The sequence below is a fragment of the Nyctereutes procyonoides genome, unplaced genomic scaffold (assembly GCF_905146905.1).
Source record: "Nyctereutes procyonoides isolate TBG_1078 unplaced genomic scaffold, NYPRO_anot_genome, whole genome shotgun sequence".
Classification (NCBI taxonomy): Eukaryota; Metazoa; Chordata; class Mammalia; order Carnivora; family Canidae; genus Nyctereutes; species Nyctereutes procyonoides.
The window spans coordinates 33,917,772-33,937,821 of record NW_026575135.1 but is presented as its reverse complement, the minus strand read 5'-3'; the positions used below and the strand labels follow the sequence as shown (position 1 = coordinate 33,937,821).

The 20,050-nt window shown below is 37.9% G+C and overlaps 1 protein-coding gene and 1 non-coding gene across 3 annotated transcripts in view; both read left to right on the top strand.

Moving 5' to 3' along the window:
• FOCAD (focadhesin) overlaps window positions 1-20,050 on the top strand; it is a 312,624-nt gene that overhangs the window by 103,140 nt on the left and 189,434 nt on the right. For both annotated transcript variants that reach the window (XM_055301666.1, XM_055301665.1), the window contains exons 10-11: window positions 50-252; window positions 8,192-8,449. In XM_055301666.1, coding sequence (XP_055157641.1) covers window positions 50-252; window positions 8,192-8,449 — 461 coding nt within the window. The remainder of the gene's footprint in view (window positions 1-49; window positions 253-8,191; window positions 8,450-20,050) is intronic.
• Window positions 5,398-5,524, top strand: LOC129495313 (small nucleolar RNA SNORA30/SNORA37 family). The gene has a single exon (XR_008661484.1). It is a non-coding gene; the product is annotated as a small nucleolar RNA SNORA30/SNORA37 family (small nucleolar RNA).

The window sequence follows — 20,050 nt, the reverse complement described above, 5'->3', positions numbered from 1 at the left end:
TGATTGTGGTAGTAATTTTTTAACTGTGAATTATTGTTTTGATGGATAGCTTTGAAGCTTCTCTCTCTTGCGGAGGGTCAGAAAATCCCAAGGTCATCCTTGGTGCTGGTGATGCCAGTTCTGCAGATACTGTCTTCTACTGCCTTGGAAGACTGTATATACATGGATGAAGAAGGTCCCTCAAGGCAGCAGTTGGCTCTAGACGTTTTGGAAATGGTACAGCAGGAGTCCTACAGAAATGACCACCAAAAGGTAAAGAGTTCAGCCTTGTTTCTCTTCAATGAAAGTGAAGTGGTAATGTGGACCTTCTGTTTGTGCAGGTAATCTCCCCTCTTGAGAAAGTACCTGTTTGGGTTTAAACTCCTCTTCTGGGGCAACCCAGGTGGCTCAGCGGTTTAGCGCTGCCTTCAGTCCAGGACCTGATCCTGGAGTCCTGGAATAGGGTCCCATGTCGAGCTCCCTGCATGGAGCCTGCTTCTCCCTTTGCATCTCTCTCTCTCGCTCATGAATAAATAAATAAAATCTTTAAAAAATAAATAAATAAACTCCTCTCCTGGAAGTTTGCCATTCTGTCAGCCAGTGGTGTAGCTATTAGTATATTCTTCTGGACTGTGAGAGGGGAGGGTAAAATAAGCTTTGGAAATGCTGTATACTTTTTTTCCTCGAGTTTTCTGACTACATTAGTAGGTAAAGGTCCTGAGAAATCCTGCAGAACAGGAACTAGTTCTGTTTAACCTGGTGCTTCTCCAACACATTTGAGCCAGGAATCCTTTTTTTCTTCTCATACTGTTGAATTTATGCCTTTATGCAGCATGTTGTTACATCTGGGACACTCCAAAGGTGGGAAATCTCAAATGCCTGGGATTTGTAAGGCCTAAGACTACATTTTTTTAAAAATATTTAATTTTTTATTCATGAGAGACACAGAGAGAGAGGCAGAGACACAGGCAGAGGGAGAAGCAGGCTCCACGCAGGGAGCCCGACACGGGACCAATCCCGGGTCTCCAGGATCAGGCCCTGGGTCAAAGGCAGACTCTAAACCGCTGAGCCACCCAAGGATCCCAAGACTTCAGTTTTTAACATGTAGCCTCTAATGCCGTTTCCCTTGGCATGCAGGCTCTTGATGGCTCGTGGCAGCCTCGTTGGAAGACTGTAGGTCCAACATGCTGCATCCCCGTTCCCGCCTGCTGGGCAGGCCTCAATCTTCTGTGGCAGTCTCACTGTGTCTGTTAGGGTAATGTGAAGGTATTGTCAACATCCGGTTAATGGCTGGCTTCTGGGCCTGCACTAGTTAGACATTTTCTCTTTTGGTATTTGAGTTTTGCCTTCGGTAAAATATAGTATTAGTTTCCTAGCTACGAATGTGATGGGGATTGAGGGAGGACTACAGAAGTTAAACTGGTGAATCTCCTGTCCCCATGGAGAGAGACATAAATAAATGCAGGCAAGAGCCAGTTGTTTCATCTGCCAAGGCAGGGATGCCTCTAATTGTGTGTTGTGAGATGTCCGAGCCACAGAAAGCCAGGCACTGTAATTCCTGGTTTGAGGGTGCAGCAGAAACTAGCCTGTAGGCACATTGACTGTCTACTACATCCTCCTCATTCCTGATTGTTTGTCTAAAACTTGAAAACTTGAAGTAGGTAATCGACTTGAATTAAGAGAAGGAAGCTCTTGCCTTCTGTGATAGGAATACAGAATGTGGCCCAAATTTTCTAATAGCCTTTTACTTTCCCTTGTGGTTTGCTCATCTGTGATTGGATTCTGGATGGGATTGGGGCTGGTGAAGGATGCACTTATGTCTAAGAGTTGTGTCCTTTTAGCTCACAAGCGATATTTACTGAGAATTACCCTGGCTCTAATACAGGAGCACTCAGTGTACCATTCACTCAGGTGTGTGTGAATCTTATTCATTAACACGAGTAGCTGAACTTTCTCTTCAGCAGCTGGTGAAGAGGGAGGAGGGAGCTCTGAACATTCTCCTGATGTTAATGTGATGCTTTATGGGGGCTTGGAGGGGAGATATGATCACCATTTTTAAAACTGTAAGCCACAGTTTGCTGTTGGCTTTTCTTCCATGCCTGGGCAGGTCTCTATATTCCCAACATACCTATAAATTTAACAAGATATAAACTTTTCCACATCTCTTCCTGAATCTTTGCTTTTGCTCATAATGCTGTTTGTCTCCTCCTGACCTACTCATTCTTCAAGACCCAGCCAAATGTTCTCAGCCTCCCAGAGTCCAAATTCATGACCTTCTTCTTGGCATCCCCAGCACTTTTAGTATTACTCAGTTGTGTTGTGTCTTAAGTTAGAGAGCTGTATATATATGTACTTCCAGCTTATACTGCGAGCTTACTGAGGGAAAAGGTCTTGGCCCATCTCACAGGTTGCCTTTATTTTCAAAGCATGTTAAAATTGAAATTGCAACAGTTGTTGAATGTTTTTTATTTTTTCCACATGAGTGTTTTTGCTTTATCTTTGTCACCTGATCATAGATGAGTCTTCAAAGTCTTTTAGCCAGTATTTAATTGAACACTCTATTTTCCATATACTTAAATAAATTAGGTGTACCTATTTAACTTTGCATCCTCAACACCTGACACATTGTTTACTATGCGATAAGCATTCAGTAAATTTCTATTCACTGAGGGTTGTGGGCTTCTCATAAGGATACACAAGATCATTTTACTATCTCCATACATTTTTATTATTTCTTTTTAGATAGATGACTCTGACTTAGCGTGTTTGATTTAGAACTAGAGCAGTTCTTAAGAAGCACAGTTCTGGTGAATGAGAACCAGGGTAAATAAACTGTACCATGCAATTCTGTATTCCCTATCCGTTTCTGAAGTGTTGATAACCATGAAATTAAAAACATTTCAACTTCCAATTTTTAGAATTAAAAAATGTAAGCTATCAAAAGCTATCAAAAGCCACTCATCTTCTTTTAAAGATTAACATAATCTAATAAGCTTTTAATATTTTTTAGTGGTGCGTGGAAAGCAGGATCCCTTCTATTAGGCTATTAAGTGTGATATTTAAAACCACCTATTTATGTTTTCCTAGGCTTAAAAAAAAAAAAAAAAAGAAGCAGACACCAGTTGTAAATTGTAAAATATTTGTGCGCTGGCCTCCAGAGAATGTAGGGGAAGAAAGAAAGCACCAGGCCTGGGTCTAGACATGAGAGAGAGACTGTGCTGGTAATTTGAACAAAGAAAAACTTAATACAAAGAATTATTAACTAGTAAACAGTCTCAATTACTAGCAGTTATAAAAGAGGCTCTAGGAGCTATTGCATTAATAAATGTAAGGAGCAGCCGCTACTTCTAGGACTTGAGATATTACCCAAGGAAGGAACAGAGAAGGTTTTCCTCCTCAAGACTGAGATCAGACCTTATAGAAAGAATGTGGCTCTGGCCTGTTGGATGGTAAAGGTTTTTGGGGTGTGTCAGACCAGAGCTAGTGTGTAGGAAGGCACCCCTGGGGTGCCTTGGGTCCTCCACAGGAAGATACCTGCCAGAGTCTCCTGAATGCTCCTGACAGCCATGGTAGGAGAAATCCCTGAATAATATTCCATTGCATGGATATACACCACATTTTACTTTTCCATTCATCTGTTGATGAACATTTGGATTGTTTTCACTTTTTGGCTATTAATGAATAGTGCCATTATGAATGTTCCTATACAAGTATTTATCTGGACATGGTTTCCTGTCTCTTGGGTAAATACCTAGGAGCGGAATTGTTAGATCATACAATAACCCTATTGATTGTGGGAGGAATTGCCAGACTGTTTTCCAAAAGGACTCTGCCATTTCACATACCCACCAGCTGTGTATGAAGACTCCAATTTGCCCACATGCTTGCCAGCAGTTGTCATTGCCTATGTTTTTGCTTCTAGCAGGTGTGAAGTGATTTTGGTTTTCCTTATGGTTTTGATTTGCATTTCCCTGATGACATTCTTAGAATACTCACTTGACAAGTGAAGAAACTGAGGCTAGGGAGGTTAAATTACCTAAATTACACAGATAGTGAAAGATAGAGTTGACATTCAGATTTTTGACCTGTTTAACTGTAGAGCTTACATCCTATTGCCTCTAATTTGATTTTTTATTTTTTGGCATGGTAATTTATCATTGTGCTGTACTTGCGAATAAATAGAACAGTTTCAGATTTACAGGCTAACACTAAGTCATAGTACATTAAAATAAACCAGTTTCATAAAAGCTTTTGGTTGGAAGTTGAAAGGAATTGGTAAGTCCTAGATCTTGTTTGTCTACCATCATCTTCTGAATAACATGGATACTGAGGATGGTGTGAGTTGTTCTTTGGTGATAAGCAGCCCTCCCAAACCTCTCTGCTCTCTCTCTCTCTCTCTCTCTCTCTTTTTTTTTTTTTTAAGATTTTATTTATTTGAGACAGGGAGAAAGCATGAGCAGGGGGAGGGAAAAAGGGGGAAAGAGAAGCATGCTCCTGCTGAGCAGGGAGCTCGACGCAGGGCTTGATCGCAGGATCCTGGGATCACGACCTGACCTGAGCTGAAGGCGGATGCTCAACTGCCTGGGCCACCCAGATGGCCTACCTCTCCACTCCTGACTGGATTCTAAATAAGGGAAAGAGTAGAATGAACCTCTTGAAGCTTTGTCTAGTCCAGTCTTCTGCTTCTGCTCTGGTGAGTGGTTAAATCGCTTCTAGCAAAAAACTATCCTCCTTTTAAGGGGCTACAGGTTTGAGTTTCAGTACTCCCTCTCCTGATCAAATCCTGGCTCTACTTCAGTTAAGCCCATTTTAATCACTATCACAGAGAAGTGTTATTCTTTTTTTTTTTTAATTTTAAGATTTATTTATTTGAGAGAGAGTGTGCATGAGAGCTAGATTGCAGAGGGAAGGGTAGAGGGGGTGGAAGAGGGGAAGCATCCCAAGCTGACTCCCTGCTGAGTGTGGAGCCTGACATCAGGCTTAGTCTGAGGATGTGGAGACCATGACCTGAGCTGAAATCAAGAGTTTGACACATAACCGACTGAGCCATCCAGGTGCTCCAGATGAATGTTATTCTTTAAAGTTAATGAAAATCTAGATTGTTCACTGAACTCACAATTTCTTTTTCAGACCCCTTTAGACAAAGGAGTACTATCAGATGTCTGTCTTATTGTTAATAATTAACAAACCTGAACATTTTTATTATGAACTTTTTAGAATGAAGATTTGCAACTAATATCTGTAAAATATGTTTTATAACCATTTAATATTTATTTAAGCGTTACTTTTTAATGGTTTCTTTTCTCATACACACACACACACACACACACACACACATATTTTACTGAGATGTAATTTACCTAACATAAACCTCTTTTATTTTAAACACCTGCTTTCTCCTCTAAACTATGGAGCCTGCCAGCACTTTCACAGGCCCTCCCCTGGGCTGTGGGGCCAGGATTTGGTAGCTGGTGTAGAGAAAGCTCTGGGTTGCATCCTTGCCCTGGGACTGTGCCAGGGGCAGCTGTCACTCACTGGGACAGAGAGACTGTTCTGGGATGTTTCATTCAACACTGTGCTTTTCTCCTGCTGTTCTGACCTGAGGCAAACAGACAAAAAACAGAGCCTAAGCATCAACATAATACTTCAAGTAAAACAGGATTTCTTTTCTGTTTCAGTATGTTTACTCTTACCCGTCTGGGTAATGTTGCTGCTTTTGACTCAATTTATGGTTCATGGTGATTTCCAATTACTTTCTTTTATACTCCTATCTACCAGTTTTATTTTTCTCTCCTAAAGATGACAGAGATCATATTTCTCTGTATTTTGCAACTTTAGAGACTGTGCTAGGTGCTTTATTGTGTCACTATCTACCTCAATAATCTTGGCAGGAAAGTACTCATTACTTCCATCTTACAAGTGAGCAAAGTGAGGCTCAGAGATTGTGTAATAGCTTCTATCTGGCATGGTTGTGCTAAAGTCCTGGCTTTTTAAATCTCAAGTCTGGTGCTGTTTGTCCTTTTTCTAATGAACTTGACTCTGGTCTTTAGTGAATTTCATCTTTGGGTAGGGGAAGTATTTTTAGAGAGAAAGAGCTATGATAAATATAAATCTTTAACTTTCAAAATTTATTATTTAAAAAAATTATAACACATCCATGTGGTTCAAAAGTTATAAAACGGTATACAATGGAAAGTTTCATTCTCACCCTTGATTCTGGTTGTTCAGTTCCCACCCTCAAATAGAAAATGATTAGTGGCTATTAATTTATTTTGTATCTGTCTCATACTTTTCTTTGCATATATAAGCAAATACAAATATATAGCCCCCACTCCCTTTCAAAAAATAATTGGTAGCATTCCAGGCACACTATCTGCAACTTGTATTTTCATGAGAGCTCTTTTCATATCAATAAAGAGAACTTCCTCATTTGTTTTGACAGTGGGATTTACTTTCAAATGTCATCTCTACTCTAAAGCATATACTTGAAACAAAAGAACACCCATGTCCTCACACAAACTTTGATTGAACTATTCATAGCAGCTTTATTCATGATAGCCAGAGAGTGGAAATAGCCCAATGTCTGTTAATTGATGAATGGGTAACAATGTGGTATATCCATAGATGGAATATTACTTGCCAATGAAAAGAAACAGGAGTAATGATACAAATCACAGTCTGGATGAACCTTGAAAATAAGCAATGCGAAAGGAGCCAGTCACCAGACAACACATCTGGTGAGGTTCCTATTATATGAAATAGTCAGAATAGAAACAAAGTAGATGAAGTAGTTGTCACCAGGGGCTGTAAGTGTGGTGTTGGGGGAATAAGGAGTGAGTGTTAAGGGAGATGGGATTTCCATCTGGGGATGATGAAAGCTTGCTCTGGTGTTGGTTCCACTACTCCATCCAAATTTAGTAATTTAGTAGAATTACTAAAGTTCACTGAGTTGTAAACTTTAAAAGGGTGGGTTTTATGGTATGTGAATTATATCTCAGTAAAGATGTTATTTAAAAAATAACAGGCTCAGATGGTAGAACATGTGACTGAATTTCAAGGTCATGAGTTCAAGCCCCACGCTGGACGTGGGGGCCTACATAAAAAAAAAAAAAAAAAGAAAGAAAGAAAGAAAGAAAGAAAGAAAGAAAGAAAGAAAGAAAGACATTTCTAAAGCTTAATTTTTACTTCCCATCCTTTTAGTTGTTAGCTGTATCCATATAAGTTAGTCTCTAATAACAGGACAGAGTCTAGAGATTTCTAATTTGTTTCATCCCACTCTGAAGGAATTAAATCGTTTTATTAGCAGGCAGTTATTTATGCTTCTCTAATGTCTCCAGCTTCTCCTGAGCCATGTGGGCACACTGTTCCCCTTGGCAGACTGCTGTCTCTTTGCTGTCCCTGACTGCACTACTTTATTTCTGTGAGGAGCCATTTCTCAGATTGACGTATGCATAACCTCTTCTTTGGGTATCATTTCAATTTAGAGCTGTCGGACTATTTCTTATTGCAGAAGTTATTCACAGTCATTAATTCTCAGGTTGTTGCTGAACCAACTCTGTTCCTGTCAACATACTGTTGCAAAGATGAATTGTCCTCAGTCCAAATCTGCCACCTGCCTGGGATTGTCTCTTACTAGAGGAGGAGCTGGGCACATACAATGACTTTTTTTTTTTTTAATCTTCCCTCTCATGGGGTGCCAGAGTAGCACAGTTGGTTAACCTTCAACTCTTGATTTTGGCGTGGGTCTTGATCTTAGGGTCCTGGGATTGAGACGCACGGTGCAGAGTCTGCTTGTGTCCCTGCTCACTGCCCCCTTCACCCCCATAGACATGCTCTCTCTCTCAAATAAATAAATAATAAAATCTTTGAAAAAAATCTTACGTCTTACTAGTGAATATTTTTTTAGTGATAATGGATTTTTTTTTCAAATTCTGTTGCCTCTGAATCTTGTGTATTGATCCTTTTTATCCCCCCTGCCTTAACTGGGATCGACTGGTAAATAGGAAAATTTGAAATCAACTGTTCTAGATAGTTCTATTTTTTTGTTGTTGTTGTATTACCTCAAATATGTGCAGAGGAGTTTTCAGCAGGAATTGAAAATTTTGTATTTTGTCAGAAGGATTGATTTCTTATGATATAGTCTAAAAAAATGAATATATCTCTGGCAAATATACTTACCTCATTTATTCAAGCCTTTTTGTTTGTTTTTCAGCTCTCCTACAAGCTCGCGTTCCCCGTAACTGGCACGTATGGATCAATATTTACAGCCTGGAGGATCCTTGAAGTAATGAGAGAAGCGTCTGCTGCAAGTGACTGGTTGTTTTCCATTGAGTCCTTGCTCCCTATTACCACGGCGATCCCTGTACATGTTTTCCTTTTGCTGGCTCACCTCCTTGTTGAAGATCAAGGACAAAATCTTCGCCAAATCCTGAAGGTCACTACAGAATTAGCCCAGGCAGATTCCTCTCAGGTAAAGTAAGAAAATAATGGTACAATGATTGGGGTAAAGCTTAACTTTTAGAATTGTAGATTATTCTTAGTTTGTAGGTGATTTTTATCAATGTCTTAAATTATGGGTTGATTCTTTTTTTGGGGAGGGAGGTGGGGGGCTATTTTTGTCTTGTCAATTTGTTCTTTTGTGTTCTTACTCTGAGTTAATGTATACTTAATGATGCAAATGTTTCGTTAATGAAAGCATACTTCACAGTGAAATCTGCACATGGTGCTATTCTGGTATTATGGTTTATTGGTAGATTTGCTAATTGGTAGCACTTTTATTAACTCCTGGAGCCTATTCCAAGATGAATATCCCTTAGTTCTAATATTGATCTTTTAAAGTAGAGGTAGGTTAATTAATTTAGAATAAAGATGCCTGTGGAATAGACATTAATCTCTTTTTGACTTTTGACAGTTTGATCCTATCTTCATTCAGTCATTTAATAAACTAAAAACTACTGAGCCTTTCCTGTGAATGGTAACCATTTACATACTAGGATATGGGGGTAAACAATCATTCTTCCTATCTGCACCAAACTTGGAGTGTAATAAGCAATCAGGCATTAATAGCGCCCCCCCTTAAGCTAACCATATATTTGGTAAAGTAATCTAATTTTTTCCCACTGGATGGACCCTCTAGAAGTAATTTCCTGCAAAGGGAAGGGTTTCCTAAGCAAACAGGAATGGAATGTGCTTATACTTCTTTTCAAACAGTGAAGAAAAAGTTGATCTCTTTATGGAGAATTTGTGTTCCTATAGGAAAAAAAATTAGTTCTAGAGGTGGAATAAATATGTTTATCTAGGATATGAAGTTACTGTATTTGGATTCTTTTTATCCTCAACTTGTCATACTCATTACTTTTAGTCAAGTTAAACAACTACCGATCACAGAAAGTTTTCCTTTTGACTAGATCTCTTATGATCTGATTCTTCAAGTGGATCTGTAATGCCCTAAGTATCTTTGCATCATATATGGTTGTATACATAATGTGAATCATTTCACTTTGCTTCCCACTTTATTTTTCTCTTCACGTTCTGTAAAAATTCTGCTTTTTTTAAATAATAAATTTATTTTTTATTGGTGTTCAATTTGCCAACATAGACAATAACACCCAGTGCTCATCCCGTCAAGTGCCCCCCTCAGTACCTGTCACCCATTCACCCCCACCCCCCCCCACCCTCCCCTTCCACCACCCCTAGTTCATTTCCCAGAGTTAGGAGTCTTCATGTTCTGTCTCCCTTTCTGATATTTCCTACCCATTTCTTCTCCCTTCCCTTCTATTCCCTTTCACTATTATTTATATTCCCCAAATGAATGAGACCATATAATGTTTGTCCTTCTCCGATTGACTTATTTCACTCAGCATAATACCCTCCAGTTCCATTCACGTTGAAGCAAATGGTGGGTATTTGTCATTTCTAAAGGCTGAGTAATATTCCATTGTATACATAAACCACATCTTCTTTATCCATTCATCTTTCGATGGGCACCGAGGCTCCTTCCACAGTTTGGCTATTGTGGACATTGCTGCTATAAGCATCGGGGTGCAGGTGTCCCGGCGTTTCATTGCATCTGCATTTTTGGTGTAAATCCCCAGCAGTGCAATTGAATAATTCTGCTTCTGATAAATGTTTTGTTTCAGTGCTAATACCTTATAGGATAATATATTTATAATAGTTAATGCATAAATAATGCCTGGAGATTATCTAAAGAAGTCCTATAGTAAGTTATCTGACCTATGTGTGCCACTGATGTAAAACATGTATTATATCAGATTATGTGTTGATATTCAGGAAATGCATTGGTCTTTGAAATTCTAGGGTGATACTCTTGGTTATAAGTAACAGAGACATATCTGTCTTAAACAGTTTTTATTAGCTCCAGAATTTAGAATAAGCATGGCCTGGGCAGTATATTCACTATACAGTTCCTTTGTTTTCTCTGTGAATTGGCTGAAAGCCCAAAGCCTTATAATCTTATATTCACAGTCCAAAAGGAAGAGAGCTGTAGAGGTATTTCTATTGACCTTGTTGGGTTATGTGCCCATGTTGATCAACCATTATGGCAGGATATTGGGACACTTTCATGTACTTTAATTGGCCATCACGGGTAGAATGGAAGTGAGTGAAGTGTCAGCCTTGAAATTGTCTGTGCCACCAGGATCATGTGGATTGAGGGTGGGATGATTCACCAAAGGGAAAATAGTTTCCTGACAATAAAGGTGGGAATATGTTAAATCGGCAAAAAAGTGTAGCAGAGAACTTCTCAGTGTTCTGGGAACACTGAAAATGGTGTAAGTACACACCAGGTGTGCCCTTCTATTCTCCCCTCTGAGCTCTCAGGCAGCCAGGAAGTTGTCCAAGCTCGGAGTGCTTGGTTGGTCACCTCTGGCTAGTGTTTCAGATATTTACCCCACTCTTCTTATAAACTTGATATTCATGTGTGCTGTGAAATGGAAAAGATTGGGAAGTACTAGAGTGATCATTGGGTTTGTTTCTTTATTCAATAAATGTTTAAGAAGCAGTGGTAGAAATCAAATTTGGTATGTTATACTTCTGTTGATTATTTCTTGGATAGTTTTGAAAGAAATGAGTGTCATTGTGCTGTTAAGATGAATAGTAGGGTGAAATGCTTAAATGCTTATTCAAATTCTTAACATAAGCAAAGGCCGTAGCGTTAATAAGAATGTAGAAGTAGAGTTTTTGTGAGAAGGATAAAAGAAGTATCCTTGAACTAGGACATACTGTTTGTTTGTTTATTAGAGAGAGAGAGAGAGAGAGAGCAGGGGAAGGGGCAGAGGGAGAGAATCTCAAGCAGATTCCCCACTGAGTGCAGAACCCAACTAGCAGATCCCATGACCCTGAGATCCTTACTGCAGTTGAAATCAAGAGTCCAACACTTAACCGACTGACCCACCCAGGTGCCCTTAGGAGAGACTGTTTTCTCCTCACTTCTCCTTATTGAAGTGACCGTTTCATACCCTTTCACTGGACCTTAGTTATAGGTAAAGTAGCCAAAAGGAAAGGACTAAATATTTGGAAAAAGCAAGTTTTCCAGTTGTGAGTAGATACTTGGAAGAGACTCAGTTGAAATGAGTTATGATTGTAATCTGTTTTTGGAGGGTTGTTTCTATTTCTTTCATTAAGTTGACAGGTCTGTATGAGATGTATTAATGCTTGATATGTCTTTGCCCTTTCTTACCTTATAGAAAGAAGCTATATTATGTTTAAGCACTCTGGCTCAGATTCATGCACAGGTAGTTGATACTAAACAAAAGCCTTAGACTACTAATAAGCAGAAGCTAAGTAAATAAGTAGGTAAGAGTAGAAATTTCGAGGCTATTTTCTTCCTTTGTTTTGGCAGTCACTTAACCTCTGGTGGAATTCGCTGGCTTGCAGTATGCTTACTAGGTATTGAGTTTTTGTGTCATCTTGATTTATTTAAAGAATCCTACTGTAAGATCTTGTGAGAAAAAATATTTGAAAAGTTTGAAAGACATGAGATATGCTTTGGTGTGCTTGTTATTATTCTAAGGTATTGAAATTATGTTCAGTGCTTTTTTTGTTTTTTTTTGTTCAGTGCTTTTTTAACAGTACAAGTCAGTATCAACTAGAAATGTTATATTCATGTTCATAACCATAAGAAAATGGGCCTTTTAGAAAATATGTGATTGTGTTAATCTTACTTATCATGGAGTTTGGTGGATCCTCTTCTTCTGTGAGTTTTCAGCCTTCATCTCTCACCTGGTTTCACAGGCCATGCATTTTCCATTGGGCTTCATAGCTTTAGGGCCATGGAAGACTAATGGAGTTAAGTAGTCTGAAGGGAACTTGGCTTTGTGAGTACTGTTTTAGAGTTAACTAGATGCAAATGGTTATGTTAAAATAACCAGATAATTATCCAAAGCTACAGCAATAAATTGACAGATGAAAAAAAATAGGAAACATTATCCCCCAACCCCCACCCCATCTAGGAATGCTGTCAGCAGTTACTAATAATCCTGATAGTTTTCTTACCTGGACATAACTAGATTGAATTTGAGGAAGATACAAACTCAGGTCAGGCAGTGGTCAGTAAAAGTTAGGTGCCTTTTACATTCTTGGAGGGAATGTCTTCCGGGGTTCTGGGGAGAGATCCAAGAACGAGCATCCTGTGTAAATTCCCATGGATGTCTTGAAAGTTTTAAACACATCAATTTAGTTTAGACAGAGTTTTTCATATCACAGCTTTTGCTTATAATAAATGAGAGTGCCATCTATTTCCTAAATTAGTGTTTTTTCTGGAAATAAAAGTTGATAGATTCGTGTGCTTTTTGGTTATGTTTATATAATATAGTTCCTGCCTTTCTAATGCTGAGTAATGATATTTTCTTTCATTTTGATATAAGTCATTCAGACTATTTTCAGAGATGCCTGGATGAGAACTGAAGCACAGGGCTTCATGGCTCATGTACAGTAATGTCCAGTTGGCCTTACTCTTCCCTCTTCAGAGAGCTGTTTTCCTACTTCTGTGATTTGTTCAGGACCTGGTTTCACTGAGTTGTGAAGTCAGCGGTAGTGAATGTTAAATGTGGATTCTACTTAGTTAATTAAGGGATAATAGGACTCCAGGCCTAAAGGAGGATATTTTCTGAACTTTACAGCTTTTTTTTTTTTTTTTAAAGTATGCTCCACACCCAGTGTGGACCCCAGTGTGGGACTTGAACTCATGACTCTGAGATCAAGACTGGAGCTGAGATCAAGAGTCAGATGCTTAAGGGACTGAGCCACCCAGGCACCCCTACAGTTTTTTAAAAGGGCAATAACAAATCATATTTTGAACCCTGAGCCAATGACTGGGCAACTCGTTTATAACATGATTGTGGACAGTTTTGGAAATGTCTCACACTGCTAGAACTTCCTTAGGGAGAGGTTAATAACTCTTCATCAGTAAGGCGGCTTCAGGTAAACTCCATGTATTTACTCGGGACTCCCCTAACCAAACTGCCAAGGTGTTTTTCCGATCCTGGGCACCCTGAGAAGAAAAGGCTTCTAAAAGTTCTTAAAACCTTCCCTATCTATTATTACCTTAGCTATATTATATTAACTGCATTATTAGCTAATTACTATAATAACTGATTGTATTACATACTTAACAGATTATGTAATTGTATGTTAAATACATAAATATAATTATTTATTATATTGGATATGTTATTAAGTATAGCTTCCCTATAGTTGTTGGAAGTGAGATTCTCCATCTAATCCTGAAGAATAACAGAGCTGTTGGAGGAAGTTATTTTTCCACATCGCAGTAGGTTTATACAAAAGCCTTATTGGAATTTTTAGGGGCTTAATAGTAGATTTTCTAAATATATATAGGGAGAAGACCTGACAAAAGCTTATAGTCTCTTCTGGAAATCAGGGCTCCTTGGTAGGGGTTTTAAAACCTGAGAAAGCGTTTTTCTTCATATGTTTCTACATATAGTATAAGAGTTTATGACAAGATTACATAGATATCTGCATTGAATGTTAACCACAAAGTTTAGTGCTTTTTAGATAGGCTAAGATGGTTTAAAATGAAATCTTATAGTTAGTATCTCACCTTCAAAGGAAGAATTCTAAATACTACATGTAAAGAACATCACAGTTTCTTTTTGACTGGCTGATGGAATGTGTGAGAAAGGAGAAGTTTATGAATTTTGAGTTTAGAGAACTACACATTCCTTCCTTAAAACCTCCCATCATTGAAATGCTGAACAAATTAAGTTTTGTGAACCTCACTGCCTTTCTCAGACCCTGGATACTTGCTTATTTTTCTCTTGTTTGGAAGTGGGGAGAGAATTGCGGGGGTTTTTGTTTGTTTTTGTTTTTTTACTTCCCTTTACAGCTCTGGGGTCTTTTATTTCCCGTTTACATTTTGGTTGTTAATTCTAGTTAAAGGTCTTGCTTAATGGGAACAATGGCATTCTTTGAGAATTTAATTTTATCCTTTGTAATGTTTTCAGAGCTTAATATTTTCCATTTGTAAAAGCGTACACACTTCTGAGCCATTTGAAATCACTTATGTGGCTGGGTTCATGGCTCAGGACTTGCTGGTCTTTTAAAAGTCATATATTATCACATAGTAAAAAAAGCTGACTTTCAGGGCAGAATCCTGTGATAGTTCTACTCTGGGTCATAAGCCATATTTTAACATGGAAAATGAATAGGAAATGTGTGAAATTTAATGGCCTGTAAGTTACTGCTGTGAGAAAAGGAGAAAATATATTCTATAAAAGAACTTGCACAAAGAGTCTTTGGACACTTTGCAGTCTGTTCTATTGTCACTAAGTTCTATGAATTGTTACCCCCTGAAGTCAGCCTGCTTTCTGTGTTCTTCACACCAGCAAACAGAAGCCAGAATGTACAGTACTTTTAATAAAGAGCTTTACAGATAAGAAGTGCTGTACTACTCTTTCCTCGTAGCCATAGCATCGATTATGCCTACAGCAAAATTGGGCTGAGCCTGTCACCATGAAACAATTAGACAAAGAGAAACACAGACTGAAATTCAAGGTCAGGTATCTATTCCATTCTGTGGGAATATGCTTATTTCTTCTTTATAAACCCTACATAGATATCTGTAGAATAAACATGTTTTTAACTGACATTTGAACCCTTTACTGTTTTTCTGAATTTTTGTTGTTGTTGTTGTGTTTTGTTTTTTTTTTCCCAGAAAGCCTAGAATTTTTACCCAGCAAGGAGTTCTTTATGAATTTCTTGCCTTCCCTGAGTGTTCGTGTTGGGCAGAGTTTCTTTTGAGGAGTCTGTAGATCGTAAATCACTTAAAATTCTCACTGAAATTGTTTGATTGTGATGTTCAGTTCAACCATGTATCGCTGTGATATTCAGTAGCTCTAATCGATTGAACTGAAAACATTTGTCTTGTTGTGTCACTGAGCACGGAGTATAGCCGGGGAGGGCCTGGGGCCCCGAACTGCATTTCGAATAGTGGAGTCTTTCTGCTCCCAGTTAAATAACCAGGCAACAGTAGCTTTGTCTTCTGGTTAACACTCTCTAAGGAAACTGCTTGAGATGGACGTCTAGTGTTGGTGAAGGGCTGGGAAGGGGGATCAGAACTTTGAATTTCAAAACAGGCATGAGGAATTCCTCTCAAGGGGAAAACACCAAAGTCCACCATTGCCAGAGAAAAATTTGTTATTTTAATGAGAGGACAGGGCAAGGAGAAGGTGGTCTTGGTCTCCTGCCTACTTGCATCATGGCCGGACACTGTAAAGTGAAATTGCCAGTCGACATCTTTTACCATTCATTCTTCAGCTCTTCCATAATCAGCCTTTCAAATACGAGGAGAGTCTTATTTATGGAAACATTGCTTTACATCTACAGGAGCAACCCATGCAAGTTCCCTGCAGCCAATTTGGCATTGATTCGTAAATATAAATGGATAATGAAGGCTCACCAGACTTTGAGAAAATTTAACAGCATTACTAATTAAAGAATCTGTTGCCAAAAGAAAGAGAATTCAGGAAGCAGAATATAATACAAAAACAATCTATATCCCAAGAGATGTTGGAAAGCTATTCTATGTTTTTATGTTGTATACAAAAATACTGTTGTGACAAAGAAGAAATTCAATGACAAGGGATTTTAGAAATGAAACATGTGATTGCACAGTACATAAATGGAGACAGGATTAGTGGTTTACAGAATGTGCAAGTAAATATTTCAGAATATAGGACAAAAAGTTTTTAAAAGTTAAGACATTGAGGGTCAATATTGGGAGTTCTAGCATCTTTCTATAGAAATTCCAGGTGGAAGGGATCTCTGGGTGGCTCAGTGGTTTAGCGCCTGCCTTTGGCCCAGGGCGCAATCCTGGAGTCCTGGGATTGAGTCCTACATCGGGCTTCCGGCATGGAGTCTGTTTCTCCCTCTGCCTGTGTCTCTGCCTCTCTCTCTCTCTCTCTGTGTGTGTGTCTATCATAAATCAATCAATCAATCTTAAAAAAAAAAGAAATTCCAGTTGGAGGGAATGGAGAAAGTGGAGGACAGAAACTTAAAAAACACGACAGAAAACTATTTTTTAAGCTGAAAAGACACAAGGGTACAGATTGTTAGGACCCTTTGAAAGCCAAGCAGCATATGTAAGAATAGATCAATACCTAAATTTGTCCCTGGAACTTAAACAATAAGGAGGAAAGCATAAGAGATTTTTAGAGAAAAATGGGGAAAAGAAGAACTTAAAGTAAAATTGATCTTAATTTTTTACCAGCAGTACTCTGGGTGCCGGAATAGACGGGAGTACTGCCTTCTAATTTCTTGGGGAAAATCACTTTCTATCCAGATTATTCGTCCCCATTATTCTGCTTTTTATGGCTGATGGTAATAAACGCTTTTCCAGTTGTGCAGGAATTCAAGAGCCTTTCTTGTTTACTGGTTTTTCTGAGGGGAGATGGAGATGGAGATGAAACCCCTCAAGGACGTGCTCCAGCAAAATGGAAAATAAATCCAAGAAAGCACAGAGAAGAAATGTTGAATGGTGATCAAAATATCCAGTATACCTTGTGGTTAATTTAAAATAATTATTTATAGAGTATGAAAAATAATTACCTGGAATTAAGATCCAAGTTTTAAAATATGTTGGGGGTAGATAGTGGGAATGTGTTAGTGAGAAGAGTTGAGAATGTGCTAAGGGTGAAATTGTTTTGGAAACTGAGTAGTTCCTGATGTTACTGGAAAAACAAATTGAAATATTTATGTAAACCCTTATTAGTAGCAACTAGTGATTTATAATTTCTGAATAATGTAACAAAAGGAAGAAAAATTAAAGAAAAACCCTAAAAGGATAGCAAATATTAACATAAAATAAGATGGTAGGAAAAATTACAGACAAGTTATGACAATTACTGTGAGTGAATTAAATTACCTTATCAAAAGAAAGACTCATACACTCTACAGTGTTTCTAAAAGGCAAACCTTGAAACAAGTGACACAAATTGAAAATAAATGGTAAAAATTAAAAGCTAGGTAGATTATTAAGATAGAAGATGTGGTAACATTATCATCTGAGGTAGATAATACAGAATCCAAACTAAAAAGCCCCATAGGACAAAGGATATTTTATGTTGACATAGGTAGAATTCCAAGTCAGATTTCATTTAGAAGCAGTTCCATTGAATGGAAGTAAGGAATCCGAAAAATATGTCTGATGGTAATGTTGTTCTTTTTCTGGATGTTCTGGCCATTGTTCATTCAAGAAAAGGAAATAAAACTCACATATGTACTATAAAGGAAAAAGCCAAAGCTCTTTAGAAAATGCAAGAGAATCTACTTAAAGCTGCTGCTTTTAGAATGGATAAGAGAGTTCATTACAGTGGATAGATGTAAGATCATTGTGCAAAACCAGTTGATCTTAGAAAAAACCCAATAAATTAAATAACATTGGCAGTATATGGTAAAGGTGTAATATACAAGCAGCATAGAAACTGTAACTTGAAATACTAGAAATGTATAGAAACAGTTTGATGTAATTATAAAACTTCACCAGGGCATCTGGGTGGCTCAGTGGTTGAGCGTCTGCCTTCAGCTCAGGGCGTGTTCCCAGGGTCCTGGGATGGAGTCCTGTATCAGGCTTCTGGTAGGGAACCTGTTTCTCCCTCTGCCTATGTCTCTGCCTCTCTCCCTGTGTCTATCATGAGTAAATAAGTAAAATCTTAAAAAAACAAAAACAAAAACTTCAACAAAACACAATGGCTTCTAGTATGATACTTTCGCTATGGAATTCACATCATAAATATTTATCATTGATTGAAATTTAATGATCTTATGATTGCAAGACATTTAGTTTTGTTTTTTCCATTAATTACCTTTAATTGGTATATGGGTTCTGATTCATTACCATAAATTCACTACAGAAAGATACTCAATTAATCAATTTCACATATAGTGCCGAGGGGCCAAATGTGAAGTGTTTGTCGTGTTTGTCAGCTTAACTGAATTCTGAGTTCTGTTGAGTAAATTGGTTCTAGACCTTTTGATAACCTTCCGGTGCTAAATAGCTTTAAATTTTTCTACTCATTAAAGCTATAGTATCTTCTTGAACAAAGCAGTAGCTAATAAAAATAGCTAACATTTACATATGCTTATAACATACCAGTCACTATTTTAATCACTTTATTTGCATCTATTAATCAACTCAAACAGCTCTTTGAGGTTGCTACTGCTACTATTTAAGAACTGAGGCACAGAGTTTGATTAACTTCCCCAAAGTCACACAGCTAGTAATTGGCAAAGGTGATATGTGAGCAAGGTTTACCAACTTCACATTTATAAGATTGGCCCAGTTAGTTGTAAAGTGAATTAAATGCTAAGAACCTCAACATTTGTTTGAAATCTGGTCAGATTTTCAATCTTTTGTGATTATTTTTGCCTCTATTCTAGCTTCATTATCCCTTATATAAATAGGCAAATACATTTAGCCATATATTTTATACCTAAATAGAACACCTATAGCAGTCTTAACTCCTGAAAGCATAGATCAAAGGGTAGATTGAGAAGATCCAAGTGAATCAGCAAATCAGCAAGCATCGTTGCAGTTGGGCTTATTGCTTAATGGTCAAAAATGATTTTATCCATTTTTGTTTATAATGATCATTACTGAGAGATTCTGAAATTTAATCAAAGTCAGGAATATTAGTGAACAAAAAAAGGTTATTATAGTCTTTTTGAAAAATAAATGTCGGTCAGTGTTGAAGAAAATTATACGTTGGTTGTTAGGTTTGAAACATTTAAAGTATTTGGTATGATATATAGCTAATTCAGGATCTTGAAAGGGCATGGTGACATAAGTTATTCAGTAAATAGTCAGAGAACCTGGTTGGGACACACATTTATTTGGAACTTGGGACACAGAGACCCTTACTGGGGGAATCACAGTGCTTAAGGAAGATAGAAATATCCTAGCAGAGTACCGTGTGGTGAACGCGATAATACAGGGAAGCATAGGATGTGGTAGGATGGACCCCAGAGGGGCAATGAAGTCATAATAGGAAGACTGTCTGAAGTAGATGATTCATAAACTAAGCCTTGCAGGACAAATACAAGTTAAAAAGTATCTTTGAAATGAACAAGAAGAATATATTGCCTGTTTTTATGCTCTATAAAATACTACTCTTTATATATAACATTTGTATGATCCTCCTTGAGTACCATTGTTGGGCAAACTGTAGAATAAATAAATTTCATTACTTTGGGTGCTGGAGTAGGGTTTTTTAATTTTTAAAATGTTTGTCTTGTTTTCATTTTTTGTGAACCATAGGTTCCCTAGCAGTAATATATTTTACATGTCAGATGTAATTCTTTTTGTTGGAGAGTGAAAGAAAGCCGTTGATAGTCACAATTGTAACTAATCGAAAGAATTGGTCAGGATTTGGTGGATTTGATGGGAAAGGTCTATTCTAGAATTTTTTTAAAAAGATTTTATTTATTTATTTGACAGAGAAAAAAGAGCTTAGGCAGAGGGAGCAGCAGAGGGAGAAGGTGAGGCAGACTCTATGTTGAGCAGGGAGCCCAACGTGAGGCTACATCCCAGAAACTC